Here is a 20,131-nt window from a genome sequence, read left to right on the forward strand (position 1 = left end):
CAATTATGAGTGCTAATGTGCAGACAGTTAAAATTAGTAATATGTACTTAATGCTGTCTATGTTAATGTACCAAAATAATGTTCTCCAAAGGTTGAATGAAGGTTGTGAGTAAGTAACATTAGGGGAACCGAATGTGGGACTAGAGCAAACTTTCAGGTAACATTCCCAGGGAACTAGAAATTGTTAGCTGGGAAATGTTAATATTTACAATTTTATTGTAGTAAACACGGACGGTGACGTTACACAACATGACTATTATGTTGTGAGTGTGTCACACGACTCAAACACATTTGCATGCTCAATTCAAGTAGCATTTGGTGAGTTACTGAGAGTTACAGAGATACTTAGTCAAGTGGAGTCTTGCTAACGTGACTTACCTGCCTGTGTTTCCTAAGGTCACATCGTGGTCAACACGGGGTTTGGTTTTAGCAGCAAAACCTCCTAATACTCCATAAAGTACAGCAGTGTCATCGCTGGTAAACCGTAAAGTAAAGCTGTGCGGTCATTTGACAAATGAAGGACGTCCAGCGGATATTAGCCTTAAAACCTTCAGTTAGTCAAGGCTCGAGAAAGCTAACAATACCGCCTGTTAGCTAGCACGAAGGTTGATTTAACTTTAAATCGTCCCAGTTCTCAGCTCTGATTGGCTGACACTCTTCCGAATACAGTAATTCATCGCACACCTGCATTGTTGATTCCATTATGGATACACGCGACCGACATATGACAGCTTGTAGTTTGACCCTTTTCACGAACTCCATTCTTTAGCAGAATGTATTTTAACGTAATTTTTTTAGTGCATAACTGGTCTGCCTTTACACTTGCGTTTACTGAATGTACAAGTCGTATATCCGTATTTTGTTTTCAGGTGCTCTTACATCACAACGTCTGACCTGAATGTCACGTGGAGGAGCGCTTCTTATAGCCGTCCTATACGCCATACATGTCCATATTCGCTGTGGGTTTTCTACGGTCAACTGTCAGCATCAGCATCTCCTCCAGCATCTTCTCCTCCACCGTGAAGGAGCAGCCGCAGGGGCAGCAGCAGCAGCAGCAGGAGGAGGAGGAGGAGTAGTGCGTCTGCCTGTTTCTCAACCTGAAATCACCTCCAGCTCTCTTCGCCATCTACCGGAGAACCTTAACATAATTCAGTGTCTCACGCGTCAGGAGCTGACAGGGGAATGGTTTTGTCCAATTCATGTAAATCATACTTTCTTCTGTGATGCGATTTCAGAGTTTTATTTAAGGACAGCTGGATCCCTTATTTAAAAGTCCTAGGGTGAAATCAGGTGTATGTTTGTCCTAATGCAGTGGTAAGAGGAGGAATGTTCAACCACACACACACACACACACACATCTGCACACCAAAATAATCTGGAATTATACCAAAAACAATTCTCAAATCATATGTCATTTATTCATTTCTCAGTAGCCAACATAGTTATGATATTAACACAACATGCACAGGTCTTGGTAACTTTTTGGAGACTCACAATATTTACCAGACAACACATATTATTATTATTATCATTGTTATTTCTATTAAAACATACCTGCCACAGTTCTGTCATCTTCTATCTGCTTCTCAACTGACCCACTCAAATTGAAAAAGAAATTCATTCTGTGCTCACAGATGGCACGGGTGGCAGACAGCGCTGGCAGCAGCAATCCTGTGTGCTTCTCCAGAAAAAAGCAGTGTCTCTCTGTGTGGTGTGTTCCTGCACTCAGCCCTCTCTCCACATTTCAGCCCATTATTCTCGAGGGGGGACGAGCTCCGAGCGTCATCATTTCAAAGCCCACACAGCCACTAATGCTTTCCCATGTCAGCAGTCAGCTCTCAGTCAGCAGCTTATCTCACGCAGGATCCTTATTTCCACTTGTGTGTCTTTGCACAACTCAGTCCAGCTGTTTTCAGTCATTTACAGCACGTTCTTGTTTTTATTTTTACATTTCCAGCAATGGGTTATTTTCAGCTTGATGACAGGAATTCAGAGAGGCTGGTGAACGTAGCAAATACATCCTGTATTTACAGTGACATTTCATAAGAGTCAACTATTCAGAGATGTCAGAGTATATAATAAAGCTAAATTACACACCTTTTCCACATATATGGTATATTTGTTTGGTTGTATTTTACACTTTTGTGCAAGTCTAACTGCCATCTAAGTTTTTCACCTTCAAAACCTCCTTGTACAATCTATCAATGTGAAATGATGACTTTCATATTGTAATCATTTTGAGTAGGGATGGCCCGATACCTCCTTTTTGTGATCAATACCGAGACCAAACCTCACATCAGTCCACTACAGTCATTTTAGACCTTTCAAACTAACACATTTGTGCCATTTCAAGCTATTTCAATGACATAATTATCCAAATATTTAACAAATATTCTTCTCCTATGAAGAAGAAATAAACACCCTGTGATTTCTACCAACTTTTGAATTACTTTTGACATTTCAATTGCATACTTTTCATTCATTGGTTAAATCCATGATGCTCTTGATAACCATGTTAAAAACACTAACAGCAGATACTGTTACTCAAGATTTACTTGTTTTAATAACGCTGTTCCTGGGAAAAAACAATGATATTCATTATGTAAAAAAGATAATTGATAATTGATGAGATTGATGAGATTGTTTTGGAGTTTTTTTGACCTTCTAAACAAAAAAATATCATAGAACTGCAACAATATATTGAAAAGTTCAGGGTGTGGAATCAGGGAGGCTCTATAAAAGAAACAAACAAACAAAAAGATTAAATTTCAATACATTCAATCACCTGTTGTCTCTTATGAGACATTATGAGCCTCTTATAATAAATGGAGTCAGCCATGTTATACTGCCACCATGATTTCACAGTAGCCCAGAAAGGACAAATCAAGCAATTTTATGTATGTATATATATATATATATATATATATATATATATATATATATATATATATATATATATATACATATATAAATAAACATAAGCGTCTCTAAATGCAAATGTCATTGTTTAGTGCTGATAGTCTGATGGCAGCCAACAAAGATTGTGATAATGTTTTTCCTGTGTGTTTCATTTGATCCGTATGTTTTGAATGTTCTCTATAAACATTTTGAGTTAACTTGTGTATGAAAGGTGTTATACAAATATGTTTAACATTATGCTTTGTCATTATCTTATGTCCCATATGTTCGCGTAACATTCAGTCTGTATATTTGAATGGAAGTTATCGATATATCCAAAACATATTTAAACATGTATCTGCCATGGATTTACATCTATGCCAAGCTGCAGTGCATAATTTATCCATGTTTTACGTCTTTTTTATTTATTTGAGTTGTTTTGGATGTATCTTATTACCTCACATGAGCTTCTCTGCTTTTTATTGTGTCTTTTATTAAATTTAGTCATTCATTTATTGTCTACCACATTTATTGAGCTAATCTATTTGGTCTTTGTGAACATTATTTGCATGCTGTGTCCTTCATTTGAATATAGGCTTGGTCAAGCTGGATGAGGGAGTATTTGTGTGTATACAGCGTCAGCAGAGGGGCGAGCAGGGGTAGGAAACACTTTTTTACATTATAAACTTTTTTTTAGCAGAAGGACTTATTTCTAAAACCTTTTGTGCCTGCTTCTTTGTGTTTTTCATCATACTCCAACCTAATTGCATCTGTCTTTGCTTTAATGGTTCTGTTGCCTCCATCTGTCGTGATATTAAAGGAACCAGCATGTCGTCAGGTGATATGAGATCCAAACGCTGCTATACTGAGAATCCTGTGAGGCTGAAAGACGTAATCAGCTTTGTGTGAACTCATTTCGAAAGCCAAGGAACATTGTTTACATTAATGCATATGTCAGTTATTTACAAACTACATTTGAATATGTCTGTTTTCTAAGCTGGATTCATAAAAGGTTCCATTACTTAACTGCTGACCTTACAGCCTATTGTGTGCTTTAATGCCGACTGCCAAATTTGACTAATGTTCCTTTTGGAGTGAACTCTTTAAATTCTCAGCCTTTATGCCATCTACCATTTAAGCCATATCACGGTGTGTCTTGATGCGTGGTGCATATCCATTAAGCAGTTTTTTCGCACACCTCTGTCCTGTCCACATAACACGAGCGTTGTTGAGTGGATCAGCAAAGCACAGCCACTTTCCCTCCGGGGTGTTTGCTCTTCATGCTTCCAAAGTGTCTAAAAACAGACAGAGACAGTGGGACTCAGATTTAGTCAGCAGCCTGAAGGCATATATAATATATAGAGGCTGTCGGTACTGTGCATGTAGCCAGGTATGTGCATGAATCATGAACTAACTCAACAAATTTGTCAGACTGTCTCGATGCATTTGCAAATGAGTCTCTTTTGGAAGATCATCTTGAAATTCATTTGACAACTGTATCACTATGGAAGACAACCAATGTTATTTTGCATCTATTACAATAAATTTAATTTGCATTGATGATTAGGCAGTGTTCATCATTAGTTACCCCCCAAAGTCACTTTGTGCCTATACCACACATGCATCCCATGTCATTTCATACTACGATTATTTTTGACAACTGTAAACAGGAAACATTTAGACTTAGGCACTAATAAATTACCTTCTGTAACTCACTCTAAGTTACTCCTTATCTGTTATTTAGAATGGCCAGCGTTTTGTGTATTTTGATTGCCACGGAAGACCATGATTTTTCATAATAACAAAGCATGGAATAAGAAAATATGTCTAAATAATACTATTATTAATTGAAAATCCTGACCTAAAATCCTGTGGTTTTGGTTCATTTTGTCCTATTTAAATTGAAAAGGAATCAAAATCTGTAAAGTTTATTCAAACACATTAAAAATGTGTTGCACTGTATAGTTATTCCAAAACTGGACACTGGCAATTTTATTCTGGAGACTGTGTTGCTCTTATATCATGTGTCACCACCGGTTTGTTTTCTTCTTAATGTCTAGGGTCATTATTTGGCAGGTCTACTTCCTGCTTCCTTCTGCTTCTGTCCTAATAAGCGTCTGCTAAATGACATGTAATGTAAATGACATGTAATAATGCATTAAAGGCTATTGTGGCAGTTTGTCTATGGAAACATTGTTAACATTAACTTTTAATGCTTCATTTACAGTACCCATTTCTTAATTTTTACTATATTATAATATGCATAGCACTTATATTAACATAGTTACAAAGTGATAAACATAAATTCCTTTTAAAAATGTTTTTCCAAAGTTTTTTTTTAACCCAACCTTTCTTTTCCAGATGTTCGTTCTACTACTTCTGATGAATTTCATTATTAAAAGGCTGTTATTTTTTGCTGATGAAAAAAGATGAAGCAGTCTCCAGGATGTCACATGATTGCTTTTTCTTTTACCTCCATGTGTTTGTTTGATGGCTGTAGACTTCTATAGTTTTCAGACTGGTGACACCATCAGAGCCTCCCACAGCCAGCAAGGCACCATTGAAGATGACAAGGGATACCTGAGACACCAAGCACAGGCATAAAAGTATAAAACAATTTATTTAGACAAAAAAAAACATTTTAAATGAAATTTTTCTGATTTTTATTTTCAGAGTTTTCCATAGTCCACTCTATCATACTATTGCAATTTCAATGGCTTATTAAAACAAATCCATAGGTTTAAAGTTGATGACTAATAAAACATTTGTTAAAAACACTTAATCTAGACTGTTTGAGTATAGAAAAGTTGGAAGAGTCAGACAAAGTAAGCCTGACCTAAACCTGACCTGTTGTGTGGGTTAAATGTTCACACCATAGTTTCCACTTTTAAATTGGGTTTTCTTTTTCAGTTTAAAATGATTTACTGTATTTAAATAGTCTCATATTCTCATATATCTCAACATTTCATACGTATATTGTAATATCCGTTCATTTTTATTTGGCAGTAATTAGTAATCAATTTTGGAGTGATAAGAGTGACATCGATCATTTATTGAGCCTTAATTACATGGAACAGATGTGTATATAAATATATATGACTTTATATGAAAATATTCAATCACTTTAATATTGCCATTTGAACCATTATATTCATTCATTCATCTTCTACCGCTTTATCCTCACATGAGGGTCATGGAGAGAGCTGGTGCCTGACCATTATTTATACATTATATATGTACACCTCATACATTGTTTGTATCTCTTCATGTTTCATCTTGCATAATTATCAGGTCAAACTTTTCAATTATTCAATAAGAGAACAAAACAAGAATAAATATACAATAACAAGAATGCAAGTATCCCTTTCCTTTCCTTTCCTTTCCTTTCCTTTCCTTTCCTCTTCTGTTCTCTCCACCTCTTCTTAAAATACACCCTGAACATTACATACAGTAAATCAGAGGGGAGCGGTGCCATATGATCCCATGCATTACTTACATTGTCCCTCTTGCTCCTCATACATTTCACAGGTGACCACCTCATGGTGTCGGGGTCAAACCTCTCAGCTGCACAGAGCTCCAGACTGAGCTCATCTCTGCCTCCGGCCACGTAGATGTGTCCCAGGTACACGGTGCAGCCTGCGTTCTCCCTGGGACTTCGCATGTGGGAACATATCGACCAGGTGCCGTCTACGGGATTGTACCGCTCCACTGGGGAACATTTAGAGGAAGGCAGAGGCCAAGCTCACTATATATACAACTATAAATAAAGCATGAGAAACAGTGTATGGAGTATGGAGTACCAGTGTTTATGTTGATCTAATATATAAAAAGGACAAAAATAATATACATAAATGTTTTTTTGCAAAATATTATTAAGCTCTTGTACTCAAGAATTTGTGGGAATTTTACTGGCATACACTTCTCACAGACTGAAATGGTCAGTGACGAAGGAGAGCACAACATAACCCTTATTTATCTTTGGCAAGGTCAAGGAGCTTGAGAGAGTGAGAGAGGGAGTGCATACATAGAGTTGGTGGGAGTGTCTTAGGGGCAGAAAGTCCTTATCATTGATGACCTGTAAGACAATATTTTTAATTTTGTAGTCATCCTGTCTACTGTAATGTTTAAGCTCCAGACAGTAATGGGAATTGAAAGTGCAGAAATAATCACCACTAAGAATCAGTTAATCTAGTCTGACAATTTTAAGAATATTTCTTTCTTTTTTTGCATTTTTGAATAATAAGAAATGTGTCCATTTGAAATTGATTAAAGCTCCCCTGTGGTCGAGCATGCATTTTCACTCATCGTAAATGGTGATTGAAATATGATTATGCAGTCCAAGTCTATTTTTAGCAGTAAATTCCACATCTGAAAGTTTCAAAATGTTTTCAGCCATCGTCCATAGTATGCAGGCATCTCACTTTACTATAGCTAATGTGCTTCTGTCACTCTGTGTATATACATCAGGGGTGTCAAACATACGGCCCGGGGGCCAGAACCGGCCCGCCAGAGGGTCCAATCCGGCACACAGGATGAATTTGTTGAAATTTCACACTAATCTAAACGTAATGTCAAATGTTCCAGATACCCGTGACTAAATGTTTGTGCCTTTATAGATCCAGTGTGCTGTGTAAATAGTAAATTTAGGCATGATATTGTTGAAATTGCACTTATTTCTCAAAAAATGTCATGTTTTGTAAAATTATCCTTCATTAAATGTAAAACAAAGGAGAAAAAACAAAGGAGTTCTTGTTGTTCATAGGTTATTATTCTATTATTTTGCTCTTTTTACTGGTCCGGCCCCCTTGAGAAATTGTGCTGTATGTGGTCCCTGAACAAAAATGAGTTTGACACCCCTGATATACATGAATGGCTGAGGTTTATTATTCTTTGCTTGCTATCACATCTCTCACCTGAGTTCAGAGCCATGTCGCCATCATTCCCTCCAATCACATACAAGTAACCGTCAAGCACAGCGGCCGCTGCTCTGGTGCGTCTGGTCAGCATCGGCACCTGTTTGCTCCATGAGTTCATCTTCGGATCATATCTGGAGCAACAGGAAGGGAAAAAAAACAAGGTTAATTATACAAACAGTTTGAGAAAACGTGTGTCAAACATTAGTGGTTGTATTGTATTATATCCTTATTCCTGCTTCTAAGTCCTGCCTTCAAAATAATGTCAGATGATGGGAAACCCTTATATTTTCATTGCAGACATAGACACAGCACTGGTGCCTCAGAGCAAGAGGGTTCTTGTTTTGAATAACAGTCCATGATTCCATTCTGTGGAGAGTTTGTATGTTCTCCCCATGTTTGCAACTGCATTCATCATTTGTACTCATTTTGTTAGATTTCCATACATGAAATATCACGTGTTATATTGTAGAGAAGAACACTCCCCAGTAGCATGTCTTGCTGTCCATCAGTTAGTGTCCAGTCAACAGCTTAGAATGTTCTAGAACAGTGTTTCTCAAACTTTTTCAGACCAAGGACCACTTCACCCATAAAAAAAACACTCATGGACCAACCTGACTCAAAATAGCCCCAAAACGGTTGCAGTCTGCAGTGCCACAAAGTGGTCCACTGCACTGCTCAAGTCAGACAATGCCACAAAAACAACTGTTTTTTGATTTTACATTACTACTAGTTGATGTGATATTGAAAACAACACATACAGGCAATTTGAGAAACACTGACATTTTAAATTTTAAAACATATGTTACTTGCTTGTCACCTCACGCACCACCAGTGGTGAGAAAGGCACAAGCTGCCTCTGGACAGAAATAATGTTCTACTGTATACTAGGGTATGTGATCGGAGTGGAGCTGAAATAAATAACAAACAAAACAACATTAATAATAATTAGGGTCATCTTATCTCTAGCTCCATCTTAATCCATCTTAATCTGCTTCCTGTGAAAGGCCTGTAGCTGACTTTGCTCGGTCTATTTATATCACTGTATTTTAACATATTGGTGATAATGGTGTTACTTCAAGAGCTCAATATTTCTCAGGTGGTACTAAAAAAAGCTTGCGAACCACTGCTCTAGAACCAGGCTTGCCTTTAAAGGACGTCTTATATATCCACAGTAATTGTATAAAGTCATTAGTATTAATCCTCTTTGGTAACACTACCTCTCCACAGTGTTCATGGCAGTAATGCCATCGTGTCCGCCAATTGCATACAGGAATCCGTCCATTGCCACCAGACACACTCCACTGCGGGGGCTGTTCAAGGGCGCGACATCTGTGCTCCAGCTGTCTCTGTCTGGACTGTACCTGTGGTGATGGAGGTCAAAGGGTGTGGAGGTCATGTCAGAGCAGAACCGATACAGACACGTTTGTAGAAATAGTTTGTCAAATATTTTGCCTCCTCGTGTGTGTGTGTGTGTGTGTAAACACACACCTGCACACTGGGATAAGGTATTTGAGCTGTGTGTGAGCATCTGTCAGATTGTTTCCTCCTTTTTTGATTGAGGGCCATTAAAAGTTGTTTACCTCCCACCTGAAGACCAATTACGAGAAAAAAGGAACAACACAACTCAATTCCTAATTGGCTTGGGTCATATTTTTCCAAAAAAAAAAGGTTACAACAGCACAGTAACCTCTCCTCACAGACCCTAATTGATCTCCTGGTTGAGACCATTTAGAGCAGATCACTCAGGACAGGAGCAGGTCTTTCCCTGCTGGTCTGCAGCCATACACTGCTGGTAATTATGGGTAAACCGGCTGGTATTCAGCTGAGGAGTGACTGTGGAAACTGGGAGCAGAGCCAAGTCCTTGGAGACATACAGCTGATAAAGTAGGAGGACAGGGAGTAGGAGAAAACGCGTGAGTTTATTTGTGGCTTCCTCGTCGTATATAAGAATAAAAACACGGGTAACATGAGTAGATGGCGGGAATTCTAGTCCACTGCTCCCAAATGTGAGGATTCTTGGGGTTTTAACGTTGGTTTAATGTCATGAGGTCTACATCTGATCTCTGCTTAAAGGCTGACATCTAGTGTTCAAAGATGTGAACAACAGCAACACATTTTCTTTTCCATTTTAAATGTGTATATATGGCATTGTGGATGACAGGTGACAACATTATGAAGCTTTCCTTTGTGTGAACTGAGCACATCTGTCATTTTTCAGTCCACCTACCTACTGACTCTTCCCATTTTAAATGTGTATATTTTAAATTTCTCTTACATTCATGGGGACCGTCACATCTTTTCTGGCTGCTTGTGTTTGTCCTATAATAATAATAATAGTAATAATAATAGTAACATCCCATTTTATTGATTTGCATGAAGTCAAAGTCGCTTTACATTAAAAGCACAAGAATGAAAAAGAAAAGACGAAGAGAAGAAAGTTAAAAACAGTATTGAAAGCAATCTTGAAAAGGTGAGTTTTGAGGTATGAGGAGACGTCAGAACAGTCACAGAAGGATTGGGGTAGTGAGTTCCTGAGGAGGGAGCTGAATCTATATTCTTATATATTATCTTCTATAAGTTTGTTTTTAATTTTAGGTTTATTTACGTCTGTTTTTGGATTTATTTTGCACCATAAATGTGTTTTTATTGTGAATTATACATCATTCCATATCAAAACAAGCCCTTTTTACTTTCTGTGAAATATCATCATGAATAGCTTTAATGCGATATCATGATGCGATATTGTGTTGCTTATATTGTCGAACATATTGTCAAATTGTTGTTTTTTCCCTCTTTTCCCCTGCAAACTGGCCCCCTCTCGACCAGACTAGATGCTCATTGGCCCCCAGGTCATTTGAGTTTGACAGCCCTGCTCTAAAAGGTTCTTAGTTATTGATAGACAGTAATTTCACCTCCAGCATCACTTGCTACATCACTCTAGGAGTCGTATGAGATAATGATTAATTAATAGTTTGAATCCGCTTACAGGAGACATAATATAATGTTTCAATTACAAGGACTCATACACTCAGCAGTCTGAATGTAACTGGGACGTGAAATTCACTGGAGAATGGGACAAAATAAACAATCTCTTCAGATGATGATGAGAGAAATCCTGTGCAGTAAAGCGCTTAAAGTAATAATAGCAAGCGAGGAAATTTACAAATTAAAGTTATTTACAGAGAAAAATAATTCCCAAATCAAGACACAAAAGACGTCCTAACGCTCACCTCTCCACGCTGCTGAAACATCTGACGTTATCTTCTCCTCCCACTGTGTAGATCTTTCCACCCAGAGTTCCCACAGCTACGGCGCCACGATTTTTGATCATACGCGCTGCTGCTCTCCACTCGTTGTACTCAGGACAGAACTTTTCCACCAAGCAAGACGGGTCGTCCCAGGTCCATCCTCCAACTACCAAAAAACAAAAAAAAGAAACAGTGCATGGCAATCAGAACTTAATCACAGGGGTCGGTGAGAACATGTCCTATGTCTGGTGTTGAGACGCAGGCTTATGGTCACAGTAAAACACATCTCTTTTGTTTTGTGCACCATATTGATTGAGAAAAAACCCCACAAGAGCTATAACCTACAAAAAGATATTTGTCAAATATCATCTAAATACTTTAAAAACAAATATTTTTCATGAGGCACGTTTTTAATCTTACTTTTTGAGTCTTTCCAAGTGCAGTGTGAGAAGAAGAAAAAAAAGGGCAAACTTTGGCACAGATCCGGGCCAATTTCGTCGAGTTACCACAGTGATTCTTGGACGAACAGAGTGTAAAGGCATCAAACTCATCATCATGATTATGTTGTAAGATGGTGTTGCGCCTCCAGAGTAACTTAAGTGCTCTTTGGCACAGATGTAACACGTGTCTGTAAATCAGCTGGACTCTACTGGAGGGCTAAACACTCATTTTGAGCCTTTACAGTAGTTCTGCTTGGTCCAGACTGACCCATTTTTCAATTGTTTTCTGAACTACAGGATTTAATATCACTATTTTAACATGTATTGTCCAATTGTGCACACATGAAGATATTTGCATTTATGTTTTTACACTCATTCATTGTCCTTTAAAGCAAGGGTCTGCAATTTGCGTCTAAAAACACACCTCGTCCTGGTCACTGTCTTCTTCTCTTCTTTACATCCTTCTTTTCCCACCTCTCCTTCACTAACCCCCTTAACTGGTGGAGGCAGATGTTCATACACTTTCTCTCCGCTGATGCCAATAACTTGCTCATTGTGTTCCTGTTGGGTTTCTCTATAGTAATCGTAAGGTCTTAGCTTTACCATGCAAAGTGACTTAAGATACTGTAATGTATTGATCCTATTTGTTGAAATACTCTATCATTGAATAAACCTGAATATCGACATAAAAGCTTCATTCAAACATCTGCAACGTGCTCCCAAGTTCACAAATTTCACCTATCCTGATTTTGGATCTATTTTCCACTTTCAGTTGCCGATTTTGCACAAAATGTTGTCTTCTTCAGACATTCCATTAGCAACATGAATTCATCTTTTCAACGTCTCACTCATTCCAATTCGATGCAGCGTGCCAGGTTGGCGTCAGCTCGGGCAGAAGGCAGCAATCCGTCTGCAATTTCGTCAGAAATGCTTCTAAAATGCTTTAAGCAGAGACGATAGCCATGTTCGCAAATGAATGACTAAGACCTTCAATGTTTTGGGGGCAGAGCTTTGACCAGAGTGTCTCATGTCAAACGCTCTTCCCCAAAACAACCCGTCCCACTGTTACCTTTTCTGGCTTTTCCACAGATATTGGCTTTAATTTGCCACCAGTTTGTACGTGTTTGGATAACAAACTCCACAACTTTATATTCTATCCTCGGTACCACTTTCCCATCACTCCAGAACACTGACACCACCAGGGTCTTTAGAAGGAATCACATCACCATCAAGGACACAGCACAGCATACACTTTTCTCACTTCTGCTGTCAGGGAGAAGCAGAAATGTGAAATCAAGAACAACAAGACTGAAAAATTGCTTTTACTCTCAGACCAAAAGACTCCTGAACTTTCATTACTTTCCCTAGAGAGGGTAACAATCAGGTTTTTAATGAGAACATCATTGGACAGCCTTTTACTGCACACATGACAATAAATGTATCTTGAATTCATTTAGCCTAATCCTGCCTTTGTATGGTTAACCCATGTGTGGTTTGAAGCCGTGATCACATCCACGTCACTAACTAGTTAAGATAAGGAGCTTTGTCAGGAGACAGAAGTCTGTGTTAGGGAATTATACGTTAGGGAACTTACCGCTCATCAAATATTAACGGGAGATCCACTTTGCCTATGTGCTCGTATACTCATGAAATAGAGCAATTACAGTAAACCACAGTTGTCTCTTAACAGTTGCGGTGTCCATATACAGAGACCACAGTTTCCAGGCCGGCTCGTGTCACAGTGACATGTCTTACTGGAATCTAGACAATCAGTGTGGAGCTCAAGTCTTAACAACGCTGCAAGCATTTGTATTGTTATTTGTATTTTTTTAATCATAATGTATTAAGTCTGAAAAGAATTCTCTTCACTTGTTTTTGCATACGGGTCATGCTGCATTCATCATAGTGTATTTGAACAATGCCTCTTGGTAGACTTGGTGTCTGTTGTTGTTTTGGAATAGTAATATGGTAGGCCTCATATTTCTGTTAGACACAGACAGACAGACAGACAGACAGATAGATAAATAGATAGATAGATATCTCTTAGCATATGTTTATATTGCCAAGCCAAAATGTTAAAATAAAACTTAAATTTTGTAGTGAAATATTACAAAAAATTAAGGTGCAGATTTTTTGCATCTGATTTTTTTCTTATATCAGTACTACACCTGTAAAGTGTAGCTGGTTTATCGGTTCAAAATAATATTCAAAAGGTGGTTAGTCCTAAAGCAAACCACTATAAACCTTTTGCGATGTAAAACAAAAGCAGAAACTGACCCACAAACATTGTTTCATCCTGCACGTCTTTGGCTGGAGATTTGCTGCGTCGCCTGTGAAGGGAAGGGCGCGTTGACGTGCGTCGAGCGGCTCCTCCCTTGGTCTCTTTGATCAGCATATGGTGGGATGCTGGTGCCACAAGGGCCGCCCTACAATGTGCAGTAGATACATTAAATTGATTCAACACACACAATGTAAACACACTCATTTAAAAGTCACAACTTTTAAACAACTTTTAAAAAACTTTTTGTTTTGTTACAAAACACCATATCTTCTGCCTTACTTACAATTATTATATAGAGAATTTCTGATTTAAAATGTGTTATATATTAGTATTTTCTAATAGGATTCCAATAAGGATTTATACTCTTACTCTTGTTCATTGAAAACTCCCATGTTTTCTCTGCTTGAGAACGTGTCTGTCCTCACTGCTCTCTGTCACTACGAGGACATTGTACTTATACTTGACTCCTCCCAAGAGTCAAACCCTCCGGGCGACAAAACCGCCGCCCACCACCAAGACCATCCCAAATAATTTATCCCACCATCTTGTGAGCCTGAAACCCAACACCCCTCTTACACACCCTATAGCTTTCCACTTTCAAACCAAAGGACTCATCGCTCTCAAATTTAGTTTTACATGCAACTCTATCAAGTTACTGTGTTACTGTGAACTTACTGCATGTGACTTCATTTATCTTAGTAGGTCAAAAAGAGTAGGCAGTCTTCCTTCTCTTTATGTTTGGTCATTATTTATAATATGGAGAGCAAAGATACATATTATTAATTGGGTGGTCACAATGGTTATTTGTCATTTTTAGTTGAATATAATTGTCAGTTTAATTATCTAGTGATTTATATCACTTAGTCTGAGAGGAGCCACAATGTTTTTTTAAACTTTTATTTATTTTCAACAAAACTTTGTTTTTCATTTAATAAATACCTGTTACTTACACTACTATTATATCTCTACATATCTTTCATTATTTTAATGATTTCATTGTTGATTTGTCTCTAAATCTGGACGTTAAGCTCATTTGTAATGCAAATGTTGTCAAAGCACTTTCAACAGATTGACGATCGCTATATAATAATGTGGTGACATTTATTATTATTTCTATGTCATTTCAAGCAGAACAGTAAAACACAGTTAATGGCTCCAATCATCCATTTTGTTGGTTGCATGGGATTTTACATAAATATACCATTTGACATATTTGAATCTGCAAACTTTCGCCTATATCTCAGAGGCTTTGTCTTTATCAGAACGCTGTGTATTGATGACTTGTTTTTTAAACTATTTTCAAGGTCCAGATTGGGTTCATTTCCCGGCTCCGTGAGTCTACATGCCTGATGTGTCCTTGGGCAAGACACTTAACCCCATGTTGCTCCTGACAGCTGCGCTGGCAGTGAGTGAATGGTAGGAAGAAAAACAGAATATGCTGTGTATAGATGAGCAGTGTGGAAGTGTGAATGAATGGGTGACTGAGCTTTAGGTGGTCATGAAGACTAGAATACAAAGCATTTTTACATCATGGTAATGAACCACCTCTTATTACTGACTGATTAAGGCCACATCCACACAGAAACCAAATTAAACAAAACAAACGTTTTGAAAATGTTTCTCGTGACAACGCTGCAGTACATATGGCAGGCATGTAAGTGGCGCTGTAGGGCTGCTTCACCAAAATGGAGAAGACGACTTAACCATTGAATGAAGCATGCTGGGGGAAAGGAAAGAAAATAAAAGAAAGAAAATTGTCATCAGTTATCATAAAGCAAACAGAGTAAACAACGTTTCAACGTTTTCCGCGTAAACCCCCCACTATGGATTCACCTACACTTGTTTCTGGGCAGACAGACCCTCAGTTAGCTCGTGTTCTTCATGTGAAGGAATTGCCTTTGTGTGTGCACCATCTGTCTTCACCGTTTCACATTTTCACCTGACCCCTGTCAGCTCCCTTCCCCAAAATCCCTGCCCCACTCCATCACTTCCTTCCTCTCACTCCTGTGCCACAGAAATATCTTCATTTATAGATCTGTCCAGTGAAAGCCCCTAAGACAGTACAATGATTCACCCCATGTAGGTCAAAATAGCAACTTCTGACTCACTGCCGTTTGTCGTCAGTGTGGTTTCTAAGTAACAGGCGGACAGACGGACGGACAGACAGACAGACCAGGTGAAGCAGCTGCTGAGCTCTCCTCGATAAGGCCTTTCCGAGTTAATCCAACAAGCAGGGAGTGTCACTGTGGTCGTCAGGAATTATTTCAGATATGAGTGGCTGGGATTTCCCCGAGGCTTTACTCTGCTGATTAAAGTTTGCTCCTGTGAAATGTCCTCAACGCATCCTCCCAGAATCAGCAGTGAGACTCAAACACTTGGCTGGCAGCTCTCATTCAGCCACTTTGTGACCTCAGCAGCTTTGCTTTGCCACCTGAGGCCGCTTGGTTGTAAAATCCTCAAATTTTCAGGAGGTCAAGGGTTTATTGAAGACTCCGAGGATAAGAAATACCAGCAGAAAATACCTGAATGAAAAAAAAGCCAGTCATTGCATTTCTCCCACTCCACCTGAAAGCAAATGCAGTCTAATGGTTGGAACATTTGAATTAATATGAACCTATTTGATAAATCACACTAAAATGTGTCATAACGCCATTATTATGATCCATTTTCTGTGTGTCCTTTATATTTTATTGCACCAAATGATTACAGTCATTAATAACCATACAGCAAACTATCCCAGCCTTGCACAATGTTTGTATTTTCTCTGTATTATTTGTTGATTATTGTTGATGATGTGGTTGCCCAATTGAATTTATGATGCTGCTTAAGGACCCTGTCTTGTCAATATGGCTTCCTATTGAAACAACTAAAAAAAAAAAACAAATAAAAAGAAGAGGAAGTGCTGACCATTTAGCATTTAAAAATCCTTATTAATCTCGATAAATAAACTCAAACCAAGCCACGGTGAGGTGACCATGACCCTGTGGGTCAAATATGATGTCACATGTTTCGTGCAGTTGTTAAAAAAGTGCTGTAGTTGACACACACACACACACAATAAAACATTTTTAGGAGAAAGCGATATCGGGGTCAGGGTGTGGATGTCAGGAAGATGACCACAGACTCTTAAAAGTTTACAGCTGTCACTTGGACACATGGTGTGACAGATGAGCTGGAGCCATGTGAGAGAAAACTCACTGGATCTCAAAAAAGATTAAGATTTGGATGCAGAACACTCTGTTACTGTAAAAGTGTTCGCAGAGAGGTCAAGGGTCAGGGTTCTTTTTGCAGCCACGTGTGTACTATTATTGTCCGACCTCTAGTGTCCGCTACACTGACTTTGTCTCTTTTGTTTGTCTTTGGTCCCCTCAGATGCCACTGCATGGAGCGATCATCAACGCGCCGGCGTCGCTCTTCTGCATTTGCATATGGATTTCTATATTTGACACTGAGTAATTAATCACATCCTCGCGTATCCATCAACAATAACCATTACAGACACTGTTCTCAGACGAGTGTGGGCCGCTCTACTGCTGCACAGCAAACCCAGAGCACGGCTTCATTAGTGTATCCCTGCAACACAGTGATCAGATTCATCTTCACTGAGTTCACTGGTCTAAGAAGAGTCTTATATTCAGCCCACACACACACACACACACACACACACTCTCCGCAGTCACAAGCCTGCGTCCTTTCAAGTACTCTACAGAAGGATAGAATAAGTGATTACATGGAAAATGCATTCAACTATTTAATCTATATCATCACTTTTATTAATGAGCTCATTCACCTTAAAGATCTTCTTCATTTGGTCATTTCCTACATGTCCCTTAATGATTTGTTTTCCAACCACAAGATCATGATTTAAACTAGGGAAATGAATCACAAGCATCGTTCATTAGTTCTAATCTGAGTGATGTATGTGACCTATTTAAATGTATGGGTTTTTTTTTTTTTCCCCTCCTGTCCGAGGTGAGTGATGTTTTATGATGATGATTTACTGCAGAGTATAAAACCTGACACAGGAAACTTAACTGTTGGTGTTGTTGGTTACAGAACAGAAACCTTGGGGCTTGACTGCTGTAAGACATGACCCAGTCGAGGTTTGACTCCAGAAACAACGTTCAGGGCTCATGTTTTGGCCACTTGGGGGCAGCAGAGGCCAAACACACAACACTGACAAACTGTGCTGAAGATAAGATGGGGGACACGGTGGCGCAGTGGGTCGCACTGGCTCTCACAGCAAGATGGTCCAGGTTTGTCACCAAGCTTGACCGAGGGGTTGGAGTTTCCATGTTTTTTTTTCCTCCAGTTTCCTCCCACAGTCTGCTCTTTAACTGTCCACCATTTTAATTTACTCATTTAAATGTGTTTCTTATATTTGTGATATGTATTAAGACGTGTGCTACTGACCTCTTGCCCAGGTCACCCTTGTAAATAAGATCTCGATTTCAATCTTAATTTTACATGGTTAAATAAGACAAAATAAGATAAGATAAGATAAGATAATCTTTTATTAGTCTAACATTTTGTGTCACAGCAGCCCAGACAGTAATGATAAAGGTAATAAATAATCAACATGCATTTTCACATAAAAATATCAACAATAAGGGAAAATAAGGAGTAGAATGTACATGATAGACATCAAGTAACCAGAATATATACAATATGGACTTGATATTTACAGTATAAACATAATTGAAGATGAGATATTATAGAAATAAAGGATAAACAAACAAAAATATCTCAGCTGATTATGGGTGTGAGTGTGAGAGTGAATAGCTGTTAGTCCTTGAGATGGCCCTTTGAATACATACCTTAAAGCTAATTGCTGATTTATTCATAAATAATGTGGATAGATATGGTCTAGTGTGTAAATTGCATGCAGGTGTAGCTGCCTTTGCCTCAACCAGACAGTTTCAATACTGTGGGCTCTTTAAAAAAAATATGTTTTAAAATGCCCCAGGCCCAAACATTTTTTCTGCTGATCTAAAATCCTCGAAGTATGAAGCTATGATGGAAGAGTAAAAATGTCTCATAGCATCCCACGGTGACTTAATGGTGATGATTAGAGTAGAGAGGGCAATGTGACACATTGAGTGATTGAATTCCTCTTGTGTGAAATGAGTGTGCAAATATTTTCCATTTTTTTAGAACAAATCGAAAGTATAATGTGTGATGAACTCATGGTTTTTCATCGTCGCGTTGACAGCGGGTCAAGGAAACAAACAGCCTGCATGGCGACTACAGAAGTGTGCGCTGCCGCAGGTCTGGTATTTTGTGAAAAACGTGAACTCTACTGCCAATTAAAGACCCGACCAGCCACAGTAAGACGTCTTGAGTTTTTGTGTCAGCAGGAAGAAAGAAAAGAAAAGAAATGACACAGCACTTCAGGAGGAGGAGGAGAGGTAATTAGCCACAGAGGAACAACAGAACATGGGCAGTTCCAGAAATAAGTGCCAGACCACTTTCCTATTATATATATATATATATATATATATATGTATATATACTGAGGGAACTCAAGAAAGAGTAAAATATGACTGGCACTGGTCTTATTGCACCATCAAGTGGTGAAACCATGACACTACACAGAGTAAGACAAGACATTGCAGCTCACTGTCTTGTGGACCCTAAATAAATATGTTTTGTGATGAAGAAATAAATAACCACCGAGTCATTACCACTGACTGTCTCAAGTTGCTGAATGACCATAACAACAAACACTGAATGTTCCATCATTGTTCATTATTAAAACCCACGGTGGTGAAGGTAGCTCTCTTCACTGGAAAGATCACCAGAAATGAATGAATGAATGTTTGATCATTGGTTCGCGTTCCAATTTATCCCAGTGCATACAGGCACTGTTAAATTAAATACAATACAAATTGGAGAGACAGAGAGAAAGATGGACGGTAAGTAATATTGAACAGTTGAAATGATATAGCACACACAGAACAAAAGAAAACATAGACAACATTAGACTGACACTCAGGTACAGTTTTCTATAGCAACAGTGGGAGGGGACTGAGGCAATGCCCGGCCAACCCCCATCTATTAAATTGTGGGGTTTTATTGTGTGTACAGTTCTGTCACATGTTCCTGCTTGTTTGTCCTCAGGAGTATTTTTCATGGCTAAGATGCCGTTTCATTCCTTTTATTACTGAGCTGTTTTTGTTTTTTTTTACTTTTAAGTCATGTTTTCAAAGCTTCTTTGTGAAACCGGCAGGCAGCTCCACTCACCACTGTCCACTGTGAGGACAATGTCCTGGAAAAGGCACCTTAGTGGTGTCAATGAGGCTGCTGCTGTTGAAGAAATGCTCTTTAACTGGATTTGTCCTGACGGCG

General features: G+C 38.6%; 1 protein-coding gene across 2 annotated transcripts; it reads right to left on the reverse strand.

Annotated features, from left to right (window-relative positions):
- Positions 1-1,396: 1,396 nt before the first annotated feature.
- si:ch73-29c22.1 (kelch-like protein diablo) lies at positions 1,397-16,135 on the reverse strand. 2 transcript variants are annotated; one of them, XM_044025737.1, is made up of 9 exons: positions 15,957-16,135; positions 13,780-13,928; positions 11,045-11,228; positions 9,032-9,175; positions 7,812-7,945; positions 6,395-6,606; positions 5,372-5,478; positions 4,097-4,193; positions 1,397-2,733 (listed from the first exon to the last, which is right to left on the reverse strand). In XM_044025737.1, exons 2-8 carry the CDS (start codon positions 13,895-13,897, stop codon positions 4,136-4,138), a joined length of 957 nt encoding a protein of 318 aa, XP_043881672.1. In that variant the 5' UTR covers positions 13,898-13,928; positions 15,957-16,135; the 3' UTR covers positions 1,397-2,733; positions 4,097-4,135. The 2 variants fall into 2 exon arrangements, with proteins under 2 accessions (XP_043881672.1, XP_043881671.1); XM_044025736.1 differs by lacking the exon at positions 15,957-16,135 and adding an exon at positions 14,153-15,181.
- Between the last annotated feature and the right edge of the window lie 3,996 nt (positions 16,136-20,131).

This window comes from Solea senegalensis, linkage group LG5 (genome assembly GCF_019176455.1).
Source record: "Solea senegalensis isolate Sse05_10M linkage group LG5, IFAPA_SoseM_1, whole genome shotgun sequence".
In the NCBI taxonomy this organism is placed as follows: Eukaryota; Metazoa; Chordata; class Actinopteri; order Pleuronectiformes; family Soleidae; genus Solea; species Solea senegalensis.

Coding starts and splice junctions, on each gene's coding strand:
- si:ch73-29c22.1 (XM_044025736.1), bottom strand. CDS start 14,175: ATGGGAGTTTTCAATGAACAAGA. Junction 13,929..14,152: donor GGAGTTTTCAATGAACAAGA/GTAAGAGTATAA, acceptor TGCACATTGTAG/GGCGGCCCTTGTGGCACCAG. Junction 9,176..11,044: donor TGTTTCAGCAGCGTGGAGAG/GTGAGCGTTAGG, acceptor CCATCACCACAG/GTACAGTCCAGACAGAGACA.